This window comes from Corapipo altera, unplaced genomic scaffold, assembly GCF_003945725.1.
Source record: "Corapipo altera isolate COAL_440 unplaced genomic scaffold, ASM394572v1 359, whole genome shotgun sequence".
Taxonomy (NCBI): domain Eukaryota; kingdom Metazoa; phylum Chordata; class Aves; order Passeriformes; family Pipridae; genus Corapipo; species Corapipo altera.
The window spans coordinates 2,398,757-2,422,204 of NW_020884948.1; the positions used below are offsets into that span (position 1 = coordinate 2,398,757).

General features: G+C 42.2%; 1 protein-coding gene across 4 annotated transcripts in view; it reads left to right on the forward strand.

Moving 5' to 3' along the window:
* PQLC1 (PQ loop repeat containing 1) overlaps positions 1-23,448 on the forward strand; it is a 72,418-nt gene that overhangs the window by 44,339 nt on the left and 4,631 nt on the right. For 3 of the 4 annotated variants that reach the window (XM_027662786.1, XM_027662788.1, XM_027662787.1), the window contains one exon: positions 7,636-7,852. In XM_027662786.1, the coding sequence (XP_027518587.1) occupies positions 7,636-7,852 (217 nt within the window). Of the gene's footprint in view, positions 1-7,635; positions 7,853-21,740; positions 21,837-23,448 lie in introns of all 4 variants that reach the window. The other variant, XR_003530814.1, reaches the window with a different exon arrangement.

Below are 23,448 nucleotides of genomic sequence, written 5' to 3' on the forward strand. Positions count from 1 at the left end.
CAGACTAGAGGAGATGACTGAGGGGAGATAGAGGTAATGTTGATATAGAGGAGGTTTCATCAGACTTGAACTTCTACTGTCAGGTCTTCTGTCCTCCCATCAAGTACTGAAACCTCCAGCGAGCTTTTAAAAACTAAAGTTTGGGTTTTTTTTTGATCTTCAAGTTTTATGTGGGTGAGGCTTTCAGACTTTTTCTCTGCAATTAAGATGTGACATTGTCCCCCTCTCACATGAAAACCTGCCGGTTACTTTTTGTTAACTAAAGGACTTGTGTGGGGCCTTTAAGGAGAGTGAAATCCTAAGGGGACTGGCTTTAAGGAAATTGTCATTAGTCTGTGTGTGGCCAAGGCAAGGTGCTCTAGGGGCCAAGGGATGTCAAAAATGAGTTCCATTGAATGGGAGTAATTTGTTTAGTATAGGTTGGGGTGATATTTTCAGAAAGGGTTCAAGACTCTCTGGAATATTTTACTCCCATCTTAGATGTGCTAGAAGGGAAAAAGGGGCAGTGTTTGCCTACAAGCCAGCGTGAAGGCCAGATGACAACAGCCTGTGGAAGAGAAGGTTTGAGAGATGCTGAAGTACTGTGGTGACAGGGCTGAGCAGACACTTAGAAGTACACAGAGATACAGAAATTCCTAGCTCATGAGCCTGAAGGAATGGAGATGGAGAACACTGTCTCCTGATAGAGATGATGCAAGATGGTGGATTCCTGAACTTTTTTTCAAAGGACGGTGGTTTGAATCAGAGCTAGAAGTTTTTGGTGCTAAGCTCTCACTTCTTCTCTTTTGTACCATGAGTGAAAGATAACAAGTCCCTTTTCAGTCCCAGTGAGTGTAAAAGAAATGCTGGCTTCAGACAGCATTTGCAGGTTTCTATCACTTCTTAAAAAAGGAAGAAAGAAAATCTAAATCTATCAATTCTCACCGCCTAATGCTGCTTCCTTCCTTCTTTCTGGAAGAAAAGAGGAAAGTGCCTAGCTGGATATGTAGATAATGAGAGAGGGAGAAGTTACGGATCACCTGGTAACAGTCCTACAGAGCCTTGCTGCTCTTGTCACCCCAGTTATTTCCTGGGTACCCTGTCAGGTATGCAGGAATTTCAGAACAGAGGATCAGAGAAACCCACCTTCTGACTGGGAGCTGCTTAGAATGAGCAAGATGAGAAGTGCTAGCCAGTGTCCTTCTCTGTAATCCTGCTGCTGTTTTAAGATGAGACAGCTGAAATCAGGATTGCCAAGGGAGACAGCTAATGCCTGAAGCAAATGTCTGAGGATTTGCTGCAGCTGGAGGACTCAAAGTGTAAAAATCTCCTTTTCAGAATCCACTGCCTGGGCCCTACCTCCTGTGGCAGGTGCCTCCCAGGTCCTCTCCAGAGAACATGGCAAAATTTATTTATTTTAAGATGCCACTGCTGAGTGCAGGAACTGTGTATAGCTTAGAGCACTCATTTGAGGTGTGAGAGGTCTGAGTTAATTTCTTTTGTCAGCCTGGGGATACAAGTCTGCATCTTCCAACTGTCCGAAGAGTTGCCCTTGTTGCCGGGCTGGGATGAGGAGTGGCATTCATATTTGCCTGCTGCACAGAACTGAACCTCTTTTACAGCGGAGACCACAAGTTCTTGACACAAGCAAAAAAGCAAGTGAGGAGGAGGCTCTTGCACCATAGCCCAGTAGCTGAGACCCACAGGGAGAGCAGAGAGTCACAGGTTCCAGCTCCTGCATATTTAAAGCGTGTACATTTTACAGTAAACAGACCATGGATAATAACCTGAAATAATTCTCATCCATGACTGCATTTTGTAACTGTTCCAGGTTGGCTAAATTACCATTATCAGGCTCCTTCACAGCATCTAAGCCCTGAGGTTTTGGATTCTAGTGTTTTTAAGAGAGGAGCTGGACATCTGACTGCTTAGGCTAGACTCCTTTGATCATGTGACAGGAACAGACAGGTCAGGTGGGCAGGCACTGTGGTCCACAGTTAGATGATGGAAATTAGACATTCTTTGGACAGCACCACAGTCTCCCAAAACATAAGAATTATTAGTTGTATACTGGGGGGAGGAGGTAAACAGTCATCTGTTTAGAAAGGCACTCGGGGTAGTGAGTGGCCAGTGTGCTCCAGAATGAGTTAGTGAGCAGTGTTTTTCATACGGGAGGTCAAGAGTTTAATTATGGGAGGCAGTTCGGGTGAATGACTGCGAATTAATGGTATAATAAGGAGCGGGAGAAAGCAAAGTAAAACCAGTAGCTAGCCTTCATAACAAAGAAGGAGTTTATTTCCTGGGTGAAGCTATACAAAGGGCTCAAATGCAAGCTCTCCCACCTTGCAAAGACAGGCAATGTAAAATTGTGAGCTTTTCATTGACCTCAAACCCAGGAAGGAACCAACCAAAAAGTGAGAGCTGGGTCAAATATCTAAGGATGAGTGTAAGTGTAGCACAAGGATGTAGGTACAGAATTAGAAAGGTCAAGGCACAAAATAAGATGCAACTAGGAAGAGAAATTGAGAGCTACAGTAAATAATTTTTAGGATGTCAAAGTCTTTGCTTCACTTTCCCAAAGGGAACTAGCATGGTAGCTGGCTTGGTATAAAATGTGTCTTGACTAAAAATAATGTAACTGTTTGGACCCCTGTGTCATCCTCAAGTGAAAGTTGATACTGTGAGAACTCTTCTTTGTGTTGCTTGGCATTTATCCCACACCAGAATCTTGAATTTACTACTTGCATTTTGCCCCAACTAGTCCTAACCATGATTATTTACAATGCTGTCTCTGCCTGCTTTACATTTTTCATATCTGACACACAATGTGCCTCCCAGAGGAGGTCTTTTAATCTCATCCCTCTTCACCCTCAAGCTGTGTAGAGTTTTCTCCAGTCAGTGCACAAAGAACCTACTGAGCTGCTACTTCCCCCAGCATCCGTAGGATTTTCCAACATAAATCTCTCATCTATCAATGGATTAACATACTTAAAATGCAGCTCACTGAGTGGATTAAAGAGCTCAAGCATGGGTAATAAGATACAGTACCTTTCACAGCAGTAATGCCAATTGCGATCCATGCAGGATGGTAGTGACTGGGAGTTACTGCTTGGACTGCATCGGCTGAGTATGGTCACAAACTCACATCATGGATTTCTCTGTGGGCAGGATGGGGAGCTAGTGAATGCAGTGAGCTATGCAAGCAGTGCCTTCCTGTTTCAGGGAGTAGAAAGATGTGCATCCAGATTTAACTTGCACAGTTTTTAAGATGTTTACTAGAAAAAAAATGTGGTGCAGTGGGACTTCTTGTTTTGTCTTTTTAAAGAAAAGGGATGATGTTGGGGGGGGCAAAAATCCCAATATCATATTTATTATTAATAATTTTCTTCAGATATAAATAATATTTGTAGTAGTATTTATAACTTCATTCAGTTCTGGAGCCCTGATTGGTGTCCTCTGATTATCTTCTTGGGACAGGACTAGTCTGCACACACATTTTGTTCTGTTCTTAAAACTAACTCCTTCTCTTTTTTTTAGCATTTAAAAGCCTTTTTTGTATGTACCTGTCACAGTACTCAGCACAACCAACATTTTTTTTCTTTGAAAGTGTATTGCTACCATTACTCCCATAATGTGTTTGGACCCCCTTGAGAAGGAAGCAACTTGGATAAATGAGTCATAGTTTATTTCCAGACCTTGAAGTGATGGGTATGTGATTATTTTCCCTTTGAATTTTTGAAACCATTTGTCAAAGAAAATAAGTTTTAGCCTCGATTAAAAAAGAAGCAGTCATGTGGCAAAACACTTTACCAGTTCAAGTAAGGGCCAGAGAGACCCATATGAAAGGTCAGGTTTTTTGGTAATGCAGAGTGTGGTGATGTGTAGCATCCTAAAATAGACTTCTGCATCTGGAATATACATCTGTTAAGTAGAGCAATTAGTGATTATATATTGGGTTGTTTTTAAAATAACTCAGATGTTTTCCTGCAAGGCTGTTACCAAGGTTATTGGTTGTGATGGTTCTTACGTCTTTTTGTCTTCCCTTCTTCCCTGAAAACATAACCAAGGAAAATTTATAGCAGAAATTAGAACTTACTCAATAAACTAGTGCAGTGCAACAGAGACTGTCTAGCATCATGACAGTTTTGAGCGAAAGAGAATCTCAGTCTCTTTCCTGTGCTAGTAATTAGCTCTCCTGCTTCAGCTGAAGTCCTGTTTCACACAATAGTTTTCTCATCTGTTCAAGTGTTTGCATGGATCCATGGATTTTGTTGCTGGCCTCATGGTAGCTATGTGAATGTTGACTTTTTTTGTTTCATGAGCTTCCTAAACTTCTGGTCCCCCCCGTGTAGTTTTAGTTCTTTGATTTTTGTTATGAAAATGAACTTGGGGAAATAAGGATTTGGTGTTTAGGGATGGGTATTTTAAAAAGGAGCCTTGAGCATGTAGAGAATGCAGGAGGAAAAACACAGTGTATGCAGGGCAGACCTGACAGCTGGTAGGAAGGTTTAGTGAGTGAGGGACCAAGGGTCCTGCATGCCCATGGCAGCACAGCAACCGGATCCAAACTAATTCTGTTGAACCCAGGATTTAAGGTGTAGTGACTACATAGCCATCTCGAGAGTCAACGTGATCTCTTCTAGGGCTGGAACTGTCTGAAAGGATGTGCCCTCAGCACAGTGAGGACATTGACCTGGTGGAGCAAGTCCAGAAGAGGGCCAGCAAGATGGTTAGAGGGATGGAGCACATCCGCTATGAGGAAAGGCTGAGAGAATTGGGATTGTTCAGCGTGGAAAAGAGGAGGCTTTGGGGTGACCTAATTGTGGCCTTCCAGTACCTGAAGGGAGCCTACAGGAAAGATGGAGAGGGACTTTTTACAAGGGCATGTAGTGATAGGACAGATGGGGAGTGGATTCAAATTGAAAGAGAATAGGTTTAGATTGGATTTTAGGAAAAAATCTTTACTGTGAGGATGGTGAAGCACTGGAACAGGTTGCCCAGAGAAGTTTTGGATGCCCCATCCCTAGAAGTGTTCAGGGCCAGGTTGGGTGGGCCTCTGAGTAACCTGGTCTAGTGGAAGGTGTTGCTGCCCATAGCAGGGGGTTGGAACTAGAAGATCTTTAAGGACCCTTCCAACCCAAACCACTCTGTGATTCTGTGATTCTATGCGTTCTTGCCTATGGCTGCCACTGGTTTTAAGATGTTGGTCTGAGACGGACCTGTTGAACATTGTGTCAATGTTGAATGACTAGTGCTGGAAAGTAAAAGCAGATTTTCCACTCAGCATGTTTGACACTCAACATGTTTGAGTGCGAGAGTTCTGAAGTAAAATGAAACACATGTCTTCTTGAGGATTGAAAGCCAGTGCTTTAGCTGTCTGTGAAGAAACTAAAGGCTGTGTGAGCACATCTCAAAAGGTTTGAAGAAATAATCTGGTAAAAGCAGTTATGTCTTAAAAGACATCAGTAGCTCTCCTTTTCTACATTGGAGGTTGCTTTTTTAAATGACCTGAGACCTCCCCAGCTTTTCTTTCTCTTAATCCCGTTTTCTTCTGCTGTTCACTGTTCTGGCCCCATTGTATGCCCCAAGGCCTCTGTCCCCGACAGCATCTCTTGCAAATGTAGTGGTTGCGCAGTGTCAGATATGTTGTGTAGTGTCAGGCCATTTGCTTGCTATTGCTGGTGAAGCCGGCAAAAGTAGTGTAAATTTACTCTGTTACGCCCCTTGCTACTTTATGTTGTGTGGGTGTAGCTCAGGCACAGTGAAAGCAATGGGAGTTTTGAATGTTTCTTATTCCTTCTGCTTTGTCAGAGGTTCTCCTTGACTTTCCTTATCTCCAGAAAGTGCAATAGAGATAAATTGAGTAATGATTTTCCCGCCTTTATGGTTGTGGTTCCTTTTTCTATTTCATTCTGTTTTGTTCTTCCTTCATCTCCAAAAAGGAAAACCTTCACAAAGCTCCAGAAATGCATGATGCTCATGTGCTATGTGTCTTGCGTCCCCGAATTCTTGAGGCCGAGGAGCTACTACCATAAAATACTGGAAGTCAACATTTACATTTACAGTGGGTTTGCCACAGTTTTTTTCATTCAGTCTGGGTGGTGGCTGACAATTCTACAGGTTGGGTATGGCTCCTGGCCAGTTTTGCCTTCCTCTTTGTGTGGCAAAGTAAAATGATTCAGCTTGGTGCAGTCAGTAGGTGTCCTCAGGAATGAGTTTGCCAGGTATTAAAAAGAGTTAATAAGGAGTATCTGAGGGCTAGACTGATAATGATATGAAGGTGTGAAAAGATGCAGAGAATGAAACTATTATTTGGCATGTATATGTATCCTTAGGCAACTAAGTGCCTGTATTCCCATTTGCACTGAATTTGCTGTTAGTCCATGGACGTCAGTGTCTTCATTGCCTGAATTAGAAATAGGACTTTTTCTTGTAGCTTTCTTACTACTTCTGAGGTGGCAGCGACAAAAATCTTCTAGTGATGTGTGTTGCACATATTTGGGCTGGTTGTAATAACCCTGTTAGGACGGTGGTTCATCCTCTTGGTAGTTAACAGTAGGCTGAAGTAGGTATTTTTAACTTAAAGTGCTTTTAAGAAAGGAAGGCAGGAACAGCACCTACAGTTATTGTTGCATTCTTATTATTAAAAATGATGTTATTATTTTGTGATACAGTCAATGGTTATGGGGTTTTATATTTTATTAGTCATCAATAAGATAGCTGCATATCTTCCAGTGGTATGCTGTTAATGTGCCAAGCAAATGCCATGGTTGGTTCATTCTTTCTCTCCTGCTCTCAAGAGAGGAAGTCGTGTGGTACAGCATTTTGTTCTGATGAATGTAGAAATGAGTGTGAACCCTGCAGTTGTTGGTAATGGCAAAGGTGAGAGCAAAGCACATTTTGCCTTTGGAGTGGAAACCGGTGATGTCTGTGGGAGGCCTTGTTCCAGAGGGGAATCTTGCCTCAGTCTTGTACCTGTCTCATTAAAACTGTACCAGCTGCACATGGCAGCTTGCCCTTCACCACAGGCAGCTGCATAGCTGCACAGCACCGGGGAACAGAACTGTGAACTTCTCAGGTCACTTCTGAGTGACCTTCTAAGGAGCTTGGATTGAGGCAGTTTAAAGGTAGAGATAATGACCTAAGAGAGAGAACACTTACATTGCTGTGCTTGGGACCTGTTCTTGGTATTGTGAAGTTTCTTGTGAAACATTTCTTATGCCAGAGTCCAGTATCCAGTTATGGATGCCCCATCCCTTAATATCCAGATCTGGATCTTAGTATCCAGAGTCCTTCATGTTTTATACATGAAGGTATTTTCAAAATGCTTCCTTTTAAAAAGTCGTTTTTATAAATATTTTGTTGGTTTGCAAGACTTCGTTTTATTGTTTCCTTATTGACACTCCCCAGAAAATGTTTTTGAAATCAAGACTCTTTATTTTTCATGTTGTTTTTGTGTTTGATTTTTTTTTTGATGAGCGTGTTTGGTTGGTTTGGTTTTATTTTTTTAATTATTTCTCTCATTTTCTACCATGCTCTATGGCCAAAGACTGACTATGGCTCCCTCATGCTTCCCTGTTTTTAATTCCACCTGATTAACTTTGAGTTGGTTGAGAAAACATGTTTGATTCTTCTTCCACTCCTATTCTGTTGCAGATTTTGACTTGAACTATTTTTGGCATTGGAGCAAGTTTACAGACTATCTGCAGTGTGTCCTCACCTTCACTGCTGTGACTGGTTACATCACTTACCTCTGGCTGGACTCATTTCTCTTTGTGGAGACACTGGGCTTCCTTGCAGTGTTCACCGAGGCCATGCTGGGTGTTCCCCAGCTCTACCGCAACTACCAGAACAGATCTACAGAAGGAATGAGGTATGGTGTTTGTCTTACATAAAACAAGTAAGTGTGTGTGCGTGTGTGTGTTCGTGTAGGTTATCTGTGTAGTGTTGGAATACTTCTCCAGGAAGGCCAATGTCATGTCTCTTATTTTTACTTGAAAATATGGCAACTATCAGAGTAGACACTCTGTCATTAGGAGCTGGTGCAGCACTGCTGAAGGCAGTGGGAGCTCCCTTACAGCTCTGAGGTCTGACCCATTATCCAAGTCCAGCTGGACAATTCCCAGGTGAAACAGGTTTTAAACATGTGAAACTCCCACTGTTGCCATTAGCAACGTATTGCAGTTCAAGCTGTGCTACACTGGCAATTAGAAATGGACTAAAGAGATCATGCATATCAAAAGTAATAAAGAAGATGAAAATATTTTGAGCCTGCAGCGAATAACTGTCAGTGTAACTCATATATTAGCTCGTCACTTTTTGTCACGTACGTTTTCATAATCCATTATTACATTTGTAGCAAATAACATGAGTGTTTATTTTTGTGTCAGAGCCTTAAACTGACATTTAAGAAAGCTCTAATAAGATGTTTAGAGTCATTACTAGGAAACCCTCTATAAAAACGTGTGGGACAGAAAACTTTAATCTTGTGCCCACTCTTGGAGTGTTAAATTAGATTATCTTTTCATACTGTTTACTGGATAACTCAGTGATAACACTAAGATTTCCAAATTGCAAAGGCAACTTGTAAAGCTTTTTGAGAGAGAAAACCTTTGCTGTGGTATGTACATAAGTGCACTGGTCTGTAGAAAAAGTACAACAGCAAGTTCACACCCAAACCAAAGCAATTTTGTCCTCTGTTCACATCGTTCTCTTTACTTGTTTGGCTTGAGCATGCTTATACTAGCTGTTCAAAGTTTTTTTCTGGCTTGAAATGCTGTTGAGGGAATGTTTAGAAATTTACTTTGATGCTTAAAGCATTTTCTGAGTGGGAGCCCCTTTGGTACAGAATGAGTCAGGATTTACTTCCAAAATATTGGGGTATATTTCATACACACACTGCCTTGGAAAATTCTGTTCCTGTGATATCCAGAAGGCAACTTACCTACTAGACCTTCTTTATGCTCTGGTTTGACTTTTCCTTTTCTGTTTTTTATCAGTGAATCATAATGCCATATTATGATAACCACTGCCAGGTAGTGTTTTGCTTTTCCTTAACTGCTTTCTGGGGACTTGAGTTTCAGTTTTCCAATTTCCTATATATGCTACTTAGCAAAAGGAGAAAAAAAGCCATTGTTCTTCAGAACAACAGTTTCTTTGTAAAGCATTAAGCATAGAATTGCAAAATTCTCATCTAAAACTGCTTGGCAGGAGTGCTGTGTTTAGTCAAGATAAAATAGCATAAAAGCTTATGTTCCCTTGCTGTTGAATGGAACCAGGTCAAGGATAGCCACCCTCCTTATCGGTTGTGCCCAGAGGTTTTCCTGAGTGCATTCCCCTCTCCGATTCTACTCTTGACACCTGTGGCATTGGACACCAATGAGTCTGGGGACTGATGGGACAATACACGGGTCTGTGCTGATGTACTGCAGTTGGAGTATGTTCATGCAAATGCAGATGCAAATGTTAGTGCTATTCCTTTTTTTCAGGCTAAATTGCAGTTTTATATATGTTGCAGGTACCACATACAGTTTCTAGTCCCGTGCAGATGTAAATTGACTAGATTGTCTTTAAGCATTACTGGGCTATTCCTACTGTGAGAGTGAGTGATTTCTGCTGGTGTATTGCCTTCTGTTGAAGGAGCTGTTGGAAAAACTTTCTCTGAACTTCCCTTCCTGTGTTTGCTTCTCTGTCTAAAAGTACATCAGAGAAGACACCCCAGTCACGGAAGTACTGAGGGAGCATGTAACAGTCCAGCCAGGCTACTCTTAGGATTAAGTTTGCGAACTTGCATGGCTGTTTACCAGATGGGGACTAGCTGATGGCCACTGCTCTGTGCAGTTATTTACTGCTCAGTGCACAAATAAGATGTATGTGGATGGTTACACTGTCAGAAGCAATCACACTGGGGATCCTCTGCCCATCAGCTGGGCCAAAATGGCTGGCTGCCAGCCATGCTCTTAGCAAGCCTCAGTGGCAACGTAAAAGAGATGAGTTTCAAGTGTCTGTGTGACTTTAAACTTAATGGGGAGAGCAATGAGAATTAAGCTGCTGTATTTAATGACCTTTTGGACAAACATCACATCCTGGTTGGAGGTGGCAACTTCTTAAACCACGGTAATTATGTCACTTGTGGTGCACGAGTGGGGTCTGTGTCCCTGATAAAGGTCACAGCCTTTATTACTGCCAGAGAAGGGGCTGTTTGAAGGTCCTCATGGCTTGGCTGAGAAAAGCAGTAATCTGCACCTGTCTCTGAACTGGGACAGAATGGGACAAAGCAGCTGATATGTTAAGTCTATTTAGCAAATAATTCCTTTAATAAATGTAAACTTACAGAAATGGAGAATAAGGTTACAGTAGGTGGCCACATCTGATCAGAGCTCCTCATATCTTATTTTTATTTATGTCTTCATTTCTCCCTTCTCTCATTTTCCCTCTTTTTGTAGCAATATGGGTACTAGGTCCTGTAGCATCTTCCCTGTTCTGAGAGAGTGGAGGCCAAAGGAGAAGTTGGAAAGAGATGGAAACAATAAAATCAGAAAGGGGATGCACGCTGAGTAACAGCTTTTGTAGAGGGAAGATCGTGTACTGGTGGGCTGATGATTGATAGGCAGAAATTTTCCTATGATTAAGTAAACAACTAAGCTAGTCAAAGGAACAGAAATTTTCATTATGTTCTCTTTGACAATTCACCTGTTTACCTTTGGAATTAGTACTTCATGGAAACTTAGAGCTCTGTTCAAGTGTTTAAGTACTTTTTAAAAGTTGCAACCTAAATAGTATAGTCATAGTTCTATAAATTATGGTACTAACCTTGACAGAAGGGCTTTTGTAATGAATTGTGTTAATACCTATCAAAGAAATAATCACTTAATCTTCTTTCTGTTCAAGAACTAAACTAGTTCTGTCAAGTCACCTAGTAAAAGAGTAATTTAATGACTTTAATTATTGGGGTGGATTAGAATTATGATTATGTTGAAAAAAAGACAAAAGCAGCCTCAAAGTTTAAGAGCTTTAGAATATAGGAGGCATCCTGTTATATGAGGAAAAAAGGCATTATGAGGTTAAAAAATTGCTCATTACTTGTAAATTTTCTTTATATTATGTAGTAAAATATTTCAAAATTTGATGCATCCCCTCTCCCATCTTTCAGGAGTCACAGATGCTGACTTTGCTACAGCTGGGATCTGATGCTCCTTGTATTACTAACTGCTTTTGCTTTGTGACAAAAAACTTAAAAGAATTTATTCTGTCATTTTAGCTTTGTGTCCTCACTCCTTCTAAGATACTTGACTCCCAGTCACTTTCTCTTTCTAATAAACTGCAATCATGAGAAAAGGCAGTGTTTAACATGAGGCAGTGGAGAGGGTAAGAAGGTTGGCTCTGAATCTGGCAGCAGCATTGCTGCACACAGAGGTCAGTGCACACCTGCTGGTCAGTGCATTGGGAAAGTCATATCCTTGTGGGGACAACAGCTTTTGTGGAGCTCCTGTAGTGGGGGAGTGTGTGCTTTTTATGCAGGGGTGGGAGAGCCTCTGAGGGAGGCTTGGACTCATGCAGACCATGTTATGATGTACTCATCATAATCCCAACAGGCCTCCTTCCACCACAGGAGGAGGATGGAAGTTGTTCTTCTGTAAGTCTGTGACCAAGCTGTAGGTGTGTGGTCCTACACAAAGATGAGTTAACCCTGGGACTGCACAAGGGTCCATTTGCTCCAGGACAGCTTGTTGTATTGCATTCCTGTCTGCTGCCCTGCCCTGCTCCAGAAAAAAATAACTTCATTGAAAGTTTTTTGCAAAAGCTTGTCAGAGTCACCTGGCAGTAACCTTTTGGACTGCTAGCTGCTGCTCCAACCCAATAGAGCAGTGGTTTCTTTTCAGTCAGTGCCTGGAGTTCAGAGCTGCTGCATGGCAGAATCTCCTCAGGTCTAAGAAAGAGGTCTGGCAGTAGGCCTGAGCTGGGCTGCATATCTTGAAGTTTCAGAAGTCACAGTCCATTGGATGTGCTCATCAATTGTTAGTTTGGAAACGTGGGTTCAATAAAGTGAGGTCCTTTTACAACAGTTGTTGAGGTCCTGATATCTACTATTGTCTCTTCTCTGACTGCACTCTGGGCACAAGATGGGCACTTGCTGTGCTTGACTCAGGGCTGCACGTGCAGCTGCAGGGTCGTAAGGATGCAGCCAGGGAAGGGCTGTGTCGTTCCTCTGCGAGCTGTTTTCCGGGTCTCTCTTCTAGCTTATGGTCAGTTTTCAGTCTGCTTGAAAGGAACCTCCTGTCTGCACAACTTTCACTGTCATGTTTGTTTGATGTTGGGTCAGAGGCTCAAAATTTCACTGCCTGGAGACAGTCGGCACAATCAGTGACTGTGCTTGTGTGTTGATAGGAACCTGCCTTGAGAAATCCAACCTGAAAAGGCTGAATGAGGATAATCATATTTAATTCAATCAGGTTATTGTGCTATGAAATAAAGAAAATATTAATTTAGTTCCTCCTGTGGCAGTACTGGGTCAGTCACACTGATTATTCTGTTTTAAAAAGCACAAATCACTAAAGGAGAAACAATCAGCATTTTTTGTCTCAGAAGCTGCTGGAGTCCAGAGTTGCAAATTTTAAGAATGCTTTTCCATTCATAAATGTTTTACAAAGTCCACTGCCGCCGTGAGCTAGTTCCAAGAAAGTGTTTATCTGAAATGTCTCCAGTGAAATGAGTGCGGTGTAAAGAAGTTTGAAATAAATAAATCATATTAAATATATTCTATTATACATCTATATTTAATATAGTATTTCCTCTTTCCCTCTATAGATAATATTAAAAATACTAGAAGACACTATTTCTTTGGGAGACAAAATTTTGTTGTGGGGGTCTTTTATTTAAGTACTGCTCTGCAGCTTTTTCCTTTATGACACATGCAGCTCTTTATATCATTTTTTAAGAGAAACTTTTGACTTCTGAGAACAGTGTTTGTTCCAGAGAAAAATCCTGGCTTTATTCAAACGCTGTGAAGATTAATGAAAGCTGCTAGGTTTTTCTGCCTCTCTTGAATTAGCCAGGTGCTGTGGTGAACAGATGTAAAAGGCTTTAGTCAGGACTGGCTAACCAATGTCTGGCCACCTCCTTTAGTGAAATTTGAGGTTTAAGGAGATTGGGCAAATGCTCTAAAAATGCCACTGCTGTGGTTTCTTGGGATTTTTTAGCCTCAGGGAATTTTTTATTTGTGAATAAGTAAAACAGCTCCAGTGAGTTACTTCTTTGGAGTAATGCTATTTAAAAGAAAACAAACCCCTTAGCTAGAGAGAAGTAGCTAGAGTTGTGGATGTTTCTGCTCAGGCACCAACTATGCATTAGCTTCTTAAGAATAAATTTAGTTCCACTGAAAAGAGATGTTAAGAGACAGTCCACATCAGTTGTGGCAGCTTTGTTACCTATATGTGCTGCTTTGGGGAGGCTCAGTAAAGGACTAAGAGAAAATAACTGGAAAAGGACTTCAAAGATGCTAAAAAGAAGGAAAGTTAAAAGAGGATGAAGCAGATAATGGCAGTATTGAATGGTATGGGTTTTTTCCTCAGAAATTACATGGATCAGACCAAAAGAAATAGGAGTAGGGATAATGGATGCCTATGTGATAGATTTCTTTTTCTGAGTATGCCACAAACACAAAACAGACATAGTAGAGTGGTGATCTGAGTTAGTGGTACATTGTGTCCAGTCTGGACATCAAGGAAGATGCTGAATAGAGAGAGTCTGTTTCTCTCAGACTTTGGAGTTGTAGCCTCCAGGTGCTGATTAAACAGTGTCTACTGTTAAAATAGCAGCTATTTTATATATTAAACACACAAAACAGAGAAGGTGGAAGAGGGGTATTGGACTTGAGGGCCATTTTAGTTAAAAACAAACAAACAAACAAAAATCTGCCAGAATAGCTTTGTGGATTCAAATCATCTGACCCAATAAGAAGCAGATTTTCACAGCAGAAAGCATTGTGTAGACAATCATAAGGGACTAATTTATAAAAGCGAAAGTAGTTCTCAAGGGACTAATTAGGAACTAAAAGGTAAATCTGGGACCCTGGCAAATAGAAAAATCAAGGTCTTAAGCGTGAACCAGAATGCAATGAGTAAATGTAAAGTTATTAGCACTACTTAAAAGGGGTTTGTACTTTACATTGTATAGCCCATTACTTCGTTTCACTGGTTTTCCTGTTGGACTAAGTTAATGAAAACTATCTGTCACTGTGCTTACAAATTGCCTGTTTTAGACTATACTTATCATTTACGTTCCTGTCTGCTGTGACTGTCTTCTTTTGTCTTCCTAAATACTCTTTCTTTCTACTCAGATCCTCAGTTTTATCTGTGGGTCTACAAAAATTGTTGTAATTGCTTCTGAGGCTCCAGGCAGCATTCATACAATTTTTCAGGGAAGTTATACTTATTTCATTGTTTTGCTTTGATGACATTTCCTTTTTCCACTACTGTGGCACTAATTAGCTACTTGATACTGTCCTTTATTGTAGCCTTTATATAAGATATTCTGAGGTTTCTCATTTCTGGACTTTGCATACACATGCAAGTTTGCAAGAGTTTGGGGAGTAGTTAGTAAACAATTTTCATGACTGGATGGACCAGGTTTTTGTGCAACTGTAAGGCTTACTGCTAACAGCTTCTCTCTTAACCTTTTAATTAGTGGTTCTAATAGACACCAGGAAGATCAGATTCCATTCCCAAATCTGCCTGTTTCAAAGTTAAGAGACTGAAGAAAGTAGTCTGTAGTCCTCAGAAGATTTCTAGTTTCCTCTCCCTTGGAGGTGTTACATCAGGAAAGTAAACAAACTTGGTATCAGTGCACTCAGGATGAGGACAGTCTGTTAGTATGTGAACAGATAGACTGAAACAATCTTGTTCTGATCCCAAGAAGCAAATGGATTGTCTCCTCTTCTTCAGACCCTCTTTTCGCTTACAGCAGACCTGTGACTGATGCCCCAGGTTCAAGGACCTGTGCTTTCTGCTTGACTTTCTGCTGATATGTGGCCTCTGGGTTGCTCTGCTGGGGTCAGCACTTCATTCACCTCTCTGCTCACCTCCTGTGTCTCCCCAAAGCTGTTCTCTCAAGACCTGGAGCAGCACAGCATGAAGCTCCAAAGACAGTTCTTTGTGCCCTTTGCACTCAACACATCTGAGAATTTCAGGAACTGAAGGAAGAGGCAAGTGGAAAAATCCAGGAGGGAGACTTTCCTTCCCTCACCCTCACAGCACTTCTGACAGTGTGAGCAGCAGTATCCACTTCCCTTAAGCATCCCTAAGATTGTAGCACAGTGTGGACTGCTAAAGCTCTTGCACATCTTTGAACCTCTTTCTCATTTCTCTTCCCCCGGCACCTCATCTCATCAGTTCAAAAAATAAATTCAAAGCCAATGACTTCAAACTAAAAGCATTCATCTTTTACAAATAGTTCAAGGGTTCTGTACAGTAATGGGAATAAAGCTCTGCTGGCATGTTTAATGAGTGTTCTCTTCAGCCGGTGCTTTTCTCTGTGCCCTAAAAATCTGAATTAGAAGAGAAAATTTGTTGTACTTTTGTTGCAAAACCATTCCATTAAGTTTGGGCACTCTGTTTTCTGCTGGCAATTAAGTGTCATGCCAGGTATTTTGCATGGTTAAGGTCAGGTCAAGGCACAAAAGGTCAGAGATGAGCTTGTCTTGAAGGCACCTAAAAATGAAGTTTTCTAAAAATGTCTTTTTCCTCTGTTACCTAACAAATTTGGGAACAAAAGTGCCTCAATTCTTGAAATTCCAGTGCCTATTTTGTTTCGCCAGAATTCATGACAACCAGTTGTGTAAGTGGGATAAGGTACCTGCTTGTGTGGTTGCAGAGTTGTCTCCCTCAGTGCAGTAGGACTGAGTGGGATTAGAAATTTGCAATGGAAGTAAACTGAGGTTTGAGTTTGAAGAAATGTAGGTTGAGATGCAAGGATGCAAATATCCATAATGGTAATACTGACTGTGATGAAGATCTGAAAATGAGCAGAGTCGTGAGTAATTTAAGTAATTAATAGATGAACCAGAACAGCAGGAGAAAGAGATTGAAGGACCTTAGGCCAGAAAGTGACTTTGCAGTTTGGTCCAGAAAGACTAGTAGGAAGAATCGGATAGAAAATGGGAGTGTTGGGCCGATACGGGTGGGTCAGCTACAGAGATTTCCTGTTTCAGGTGTGACCTGTAATGGTGCATTTGGTCCCCTGCTCCTCAGACGTAGAGGAACAAGGAAAAAGAAGAGTAGGAAGTGCAGAGACTGACATACTGAGTATCTGCCCAGAAACTGAGACAGGGGAGGAAGTGCTTGTAGCATTCTTGAGTGGGATGTAGAAAGAAATAAAACTAGATGTCAGAAAAAGCTGTTTCAACAAGGCTCAAAGGTAGGGTTTTAATTTGTTCTGGGGAAGATGGCTGGGAATGATATATGTCCACATCACATAAGGGAATGGAATTATATGCCAAGCCAGATGTCCTGGCATTGTCAGGCAAACTTTCAGGGTAGTTGCAGAAGCCTTTTCCCTTCAGATACCAGTCTTGTATTAGAGAATTTCCTAGAACAGGTTTCATAGTGTGCAAAGGGGCAGATTGCAAGAGTTTGGCAATGAAGATAGGCTAGGGGATGTCTGTCCTTGTCGAACTGCAAAGACCCTGCTTGGGCTGAAGTTTTAAGATTTGTTTCATGCCACTGTGTGTGGGATGTGATTGTGATGCTTTTATTTCCTCCCTACAGCGTTCAGTTGTGTCTACAGCATGGCTTTAAAGCACTTTAAAGTTCTGCAACCACTGTGGGTCAGTGGTAATACTGCTTGTGGGAAGTGGCTCAGAAAGGGTTGGTTTATGGTGGCACCTGCTGATAAAGCACAGCCTTCCAGCTGGGCCTTGCTTTGAGAAACAGCACACAGGTATGTGCTGTGTCACTGTCACCATTAACTTAACTCTGTACCTCTGTGCGCACATCTGCATGTGGAAGGAAAAGGGGGAACCTGGAATTTCATATGAAGAATTAGCTGCTAACATTCTGTCATATAGGACTTGCAAGGGGTTATTTCATAGAATCGGTAAAGGTGGAAAAGACCTCTAAGATCACTGAGTCTGACTGTTAACCTGACACTGCCAGGTCCACCATTATTTCCTTATAATGCTAAGGTGTTTTGGAGAAGAATACAAGCTTTGTTTCTTGCAAAAATCTTAACCTTATTTCCAGGCAGTAAACTGACTGGGAGGCAGGACTTTGTTCCTGAGTGATTGCTCTTATTTTACGCACTAGTGTGTTTGGGGTTTTCATTTCTCCAGAATGTAAGGAGCATTTTACTAACTGAAGGATGTGATTTTTCATGAAAAGTGATGACTGCAATATCATTAGGTTTTGTCCTTGGGGGTACTGTCTTTGAAGACAACTGAACACTAGTCTTCTAGAACAAGGTAAATGCTAGAGCTGGGGCTGCTATCTTGTGTGTGTTGACCAAAGTGATAATTGCAGTTATTGAATTGGAATACTAGAAGTGTGCTCAGCTATGTACTGGTTACCATATGAAGGGAAAATGCACTCAAATTACCTCACGTTAAGTTGGATGAAGAGCCTGATGATTTCTTTGTTGTTTAGGGCAGAAAGTAAGATTTAAAAGAGTTGATTTGAGCCTTGACATACACAGCTGTGCTGAAGCAAAGCTCTATTCTATCACATCTTTTTATTACCTTTCAAATTGAATGTGTCCCAAGTTATTTAGAACTAGAGAAGGAAATACACTGAATAGTGTTACATGAGGGCATTATGTTGCCATCTCTTGGCTTTGGCCCTGCAGGACATAGCAGTGATGTCCCTCCTGGCAGCAGGCAGGCTGCAACAGCTGGGATGTGGAGGGCCAATTCACCCAGCAGGGAAGCAAGCCATGGTAAGGAGTGCTGCTTCCTAGGATTTGCTTCCAACCAGCTGCATGGTAGCAAGGGCATGGGGATGGTCCTTTTACCACCCACTTTTCAGTGCATGGGCTGTGCCAAGTGGCTGGAGAGAAGATGGGCAGCATGAGAGCATCTAGAGCAGCATGAGCCAACAGCTGTGCCTACAGCTCCACTGATGGTAGTGCCTTGAGTGGGAGGTGAGAGACAGGAAGGGGGGACAGATCCTCAAGAACAACTTCACGAGTGAGATTGAAGGGTGGTGTAGTGTAGGTGTGGTCTGCACATTTTCATTAAATTGACTCTACCAAGTGCATTGGCAGCTGACTGTATTACTGTGAGCAGTGCAGGGCATGATTTGCTGCCCTGGCACTTGAGGAAAGCCCCTCCCTGCCATGGCAGCAGGTCTCTAAGCTTCCCAGTCCACCAGCAGCAGAAGCAGAGCCTGACTGATCCATGTTTGTACCACATGTCTGAGCAGACCTGAGCTTAACAGTCTGGCCAGCATCCGTCTCCTGGTAGGAAGGGCACTGGTGTGATTTGTGGTTCAAATCTTTCCTCTGATCTGCAAAAGAGATTTATTTTCACACCTGCTTCATGGAACTTGGGGTGTTCAAGAACTTTGGGTGTTTGGAGTTGCTGCCCTTCTTTCAGCAGCACAAGTTGTCGAGTACTAGAAATACTTTGTAGCTGTTAAGGTGTACCAGTTTTTGGACCCGTACAAACTAAACTTTAGGTATAGGTGCTTGAAATAGCCAGAGGCCATACCAGTGATCCTGGACTGTCCACCAGCCCCTGTGTGGCATGTTTTGTGGTTTCCCCTTGACTATCCTTTCACAGACATGTTCTCACAAATACTGGGGTTTGGATGGGTATGCTACATGGGGTCAAAATGTGTGACACGCTGCCACTCTTGGGAGTTTAGAGACATGAGGAGAAATAATTGACAAATACCCGCATACCCTATTTTTCCACGACGCTTTGTTGTTTAACTGCATCTTTTTGGGGTTGTTTGCCTCATGATGTTGCAGAGTGAAATCCTCCATTTCGTCTTTCCTCGGTGATGTGTACAGTCCCTGAAAATGACAGAAACTTTCAGATAGTTTGCTCTTGGATTGCAGCCCACTGTAGTATCCATTCTTCATGGATAACAACTGTTTTAGCTTGGTTACAGAGGTCCAAAATAAATGCTGGATCTCTCTTCCTGCATGCTCTTCTTAACTCCTGCTAGTATCATGGGGCTGGACAAATGTCTTTCTCTTGAGGTGGTTGGTGCTGCTCCAGCCTCAGAGGAATTGTTGAGAAGTGAGGTAAGGCACCCACACTGAGCAGAGCATGTAGGACTTGTGAACAGTTTCATGCTTGGATTCCCAGCTGGCTGTGTAGTATTTAAAACAAGATCTATGCTTGTGCACACAGAAGGACTTGCCTTCGGGTATGAACACTTAGTTTACAGATTTTTAAGCTTCAGACAATTTGGATATCTGATCCCAGTGTTTTCTTATTCATCTTTTTTTTCCTTTTTTTAATAATTTTTGGCAGATTAAAACAATTTGGTTAGCATCAGGAGAACCCCTTTTTTTGTTAAGCCATATGGTATTTTGTTAAGAACAAATGCTCTATTTATTAATTTTTGTTTGGTTTGTGCGGTGTTAAAAATAACATGGCATTTGTGTTTTGTGTTTTCTGGTCTGTGTTTCGCTGCTATAGGCAGGCTAGCCTCTGATTGAAGTGCAGTGTTATGGATTCCTGTTTTCTTTTCTAAGCAGACTATTTTGGAGCTGCAAATGGGAGCTGAAAGTTTTCCAAAGTCAGGATGTTATAACCAAATCTGCTTTTTCTTCCAGACATTCCCATGCAAATGGCTTGTGGGAGGTAACGGCTTAAAAGGTTGCAGGAGAGATACCTTCTGTATCCTCTTCCCAAACTCAAATGCAGTATTCAAAATACTCATTGACAGGCTGTTTCAATGTGGACTTTATTCCTGAGGGAAATACTATCTTGTGAGCTCTTAAATGATTTTATTCTGCTTTTATATCTCCAATCATTTAAAGAACTGTCGTTATTTTTAACATATATGAAAGTCGAGTGCTAATATATGAAGAAATGTCTCTGAAATTGTGTCAATCTAATCAGATTTTTTGATTCAGAAAACCTGTGCTATGGTCTATTACTTAGCCATGATGAGGGGAAGTTGTGAATTTCCAATGATTCTTGAACAAAAAGAGACCAGGCTAATTCTCCTCTTTTTAGTTCCCTTCTCTTTTTAGTTCCTGTTGACTGACATAAAAAAAAAAAGGAAGAAAAAAGAAACAACTTTCAAAGTAGATAACAGTCAATAAGTTTTACTAGTTTTTCTGTTGTTAAAAATAACTTAGAAGTTTTGAGTTCATTGACTATCTGAGCACAATTAGCCCTACGTTTGTGACTGTAGCAGGATGTAATTACATCAGGGCACCATGTACCTCCTGTTGCTATTTGTGCTGAAATGTCTGGTCCAACCACTACAGAATTTCTCAACGGAAGTCACCGTCTAATGTCTGATTCTCTCTGTGTCTTCTAGTTTGCAGGGTATTTTTGGGTTTGTGTGTTACGCTGCAAACATGCAGAGTCATAACACTGATGTGAGAAAATCTACAGAGCAAACGGGAAGCGAATACTGCCATGTCTTTCTTCTTGTGTAGGTTTTGTGCTGAGTACCAGCCCATGTTCTTCAGACTGCTGCTCTGCAGCCCTGCCAGTGTCCTACTCTTTGTAAGCTGTTCTGATGGATGGTTGCAACTAGTCTTAAAACAGACTGGTTTACCTGGGAGGAGGAAGAGGGGCTTCACATATCATACTTTTTTTACAAGATCCTTCTTTTTGGTCAGTTTTGTTCTTTCAGGTGAAGGAAGAAGAAAGGCGTAATGACCAAGAAGTGGCTAATGTTGTGTGCAAAGACTCTGATAGAAAATCAGAGACTTGAGGCTGTTGCAGCCAGGTTTTGAGCAGAGGGAATGAAGATGCTGAAAAGCTTTGATTAGAGTGGCGTTAGTCCTGGATAAGATGGATCGAGCCTAAATATCTGGCTGATATCACTGTTCCACAAAGAGAAGCAATGGAAAATGTTTTAGATTTTTTTTCTCTTTTGAGTGCACTTTACAAGCTCTTTCTACATCTAAATAATTCCAGAGGTATTTTGTAAAAATTATGGTTTGTTGGCTGACTGCAGGCACGATGTACTGATAGGTGGTTTTACCTGTAGTTCCTGTCACTTCCAAGTCAATACAAAACATACAAGGAACAGGAATGAATCAGATCATTTCATGAGAGAAGTGAATGCTTTTTTCCAGCATGTCATTTATTTATTTAGCAAATGAAGATGGGTATACAGCATGTTTATGAAATCTACTACCGGTAGTAGACAACAGCAGTGCCGTAGGGCATTTAGCAATCCGCCCTTAGTCTAGTGTCTGATCAGCAGTGCTGGTGTCTCTGAGAATTTGGTTCCAACAGCAGAATAAATAACTGCTCTTTCAGGTTTTAAGTGCAGTTGAAAAATACCAGCTTTTCCTCTTTGTGGTCAGCTGCAATTTGTGAAGACTTGACACTTACTGCTACTACATGAGCAGCTCCTTATATTGAGCTCAGCTGTAAGGAAAGTGCTTGCTTTTCAGGAGGTTTGTTGTCATTGGATACTGCATTACTGGGAAGTGCTATTTTTACTGCAAATCTGCCTCTGCCTCTGGCGATACCAGCTATTTGAGCACAGTTCCTGCCTCCTGCTTCTCAAGTTGGCATCTCTGTTGTCACCCAGCCAAATGCTGCCGTTTGTTTATTTCTACATCCCCAGGTTGCTCTGTGGCGCTGCTCACCTCTAACCTGCTCGCTTACTTGCACTAAGAGCAGTTGTGCTGTCCTAATAGACCATATCCTCCATATGAACAAGGTGAGCATTTCCTGCCCTCCACATCTCCCCAGCTTAGCTTTGGGCTATTTCAGGAAAGATCCTGTGTATTTACTCCTAAATTCCGCTTTGCTGTGTAGCCAATGCTGCACAGAACAGCTTCACTTCCGTGACTTTGCAGATGTCAGGAAGAGAGAACATGAAGTTGGTCTTTGTGAGATAGGTTGGGACATTTTTGCTGCGTGCAGCCTCTTTGTGCTGGACTGTCCAGTCTCAGGTGGTCTTGGTGGTGGGCCCTGACTGCCTCATCTGTGTTGACAATGTAGCATTTTCTCTCGCATTGTGAGGCCAAGGGCCAGATGTGCACGAGTGGCCTGTGACCTGCCAGCTCCCAGCACCTGGCACACAGCACTGCAAAGGTTGATGGGCTGAGGCCAGTTGTACAAGGCTCAACAAGACCAAATGCCAAGTCCTGCACTTAGGTCACAACAACCCCATGCAGCGCTACAGGCTGGGGGAAGAGTGGCTGGAAAGCTGTCTAGTGGAAAATGAGAATAAGACAAGAACTACCTCTCTTCCCCAAGTGACTGGGTGAAGTTGAGAAGCTGTGGACAAAAACTGGCTTCTCTGTGCCATGTGGCATCCTGAAGTACCGTGATGGCTGTAAGTATGAGAACAGTGATGGTGTATCCATGCGATCCATCATGCGTAGTCATGCATGCACCATTGCGTTATTGTGAGTGACACTGCCTATGCAGCAAGGACAAAGCAATTGCAAAGCCCAGATAAGGGGAGGGGACCATTACTGTACTGAGTGTCTGGAAATGAGGACCTGACAGAAGCCGTGTTGATGGTGTAAGCTTCATTCACCCTGTCTCCCAACCTCCTGAAGCATGGACCTGTGATGTGGAAGTGGGGCAGGGGCAGCTCTACTGCCATGTGGACACTTGATGGGTTTCTCAGTGAGCTGAAACTTTCAGGCTGTGTGTGCAAATGGGTTCTGGTTGAGAGGGGAGAGAGCCAACAACTGTAGCTTTTCCCCTCCCTGGGGTGGGCAGTGGAGGAGTGAGACACATACTTAATTAGAGAGGGTGCTTTGTAGCCCCTCCTCCCCCACCCACTACCAAAACCTCGCCACACAAACCCAATACAACCCTGAACACCCTTGTGTCTGGTTATACTCCTCTGTCTCTCCATCCCAAAGTCAGATTGTTTCCAAGGACTTGTGTACCATGTTCCCATTTCTCTTTCCGTTCCTGTCATTCCCTGTCCTGCTCTAGTCTCTTTTTTCTATCCTGTTCTCATCTGACAAACCTTTTGGCTTCTCTGATGTCTCCTTGGCTTTTCTCTGTGGATCTTCCTTGCCTTGTCTCACATCTCGCATGTCTGTCCCCATTTCCTTACCGAGTGGTTTGTGGTTACCCCACACACCTTTCGATCTGTGCTGGACATGTCCCTTTTGTTCAGTCCCACTCTCTCCTCTGGAGAGCAGCTGGCACTCCCACGGTCACTGATTTGCATCAGCCCTGTGCTCTGAGAACCTCGGTGCAGCTGCAGTACGAAGTTTTGTGGGACATCAAGTGTTTTCGGTTTGTTTTTTTTGTCTTTTTTTTTCAATTTTATGGTACCTTGGTGATTGGCAGGTTTTCTCTGC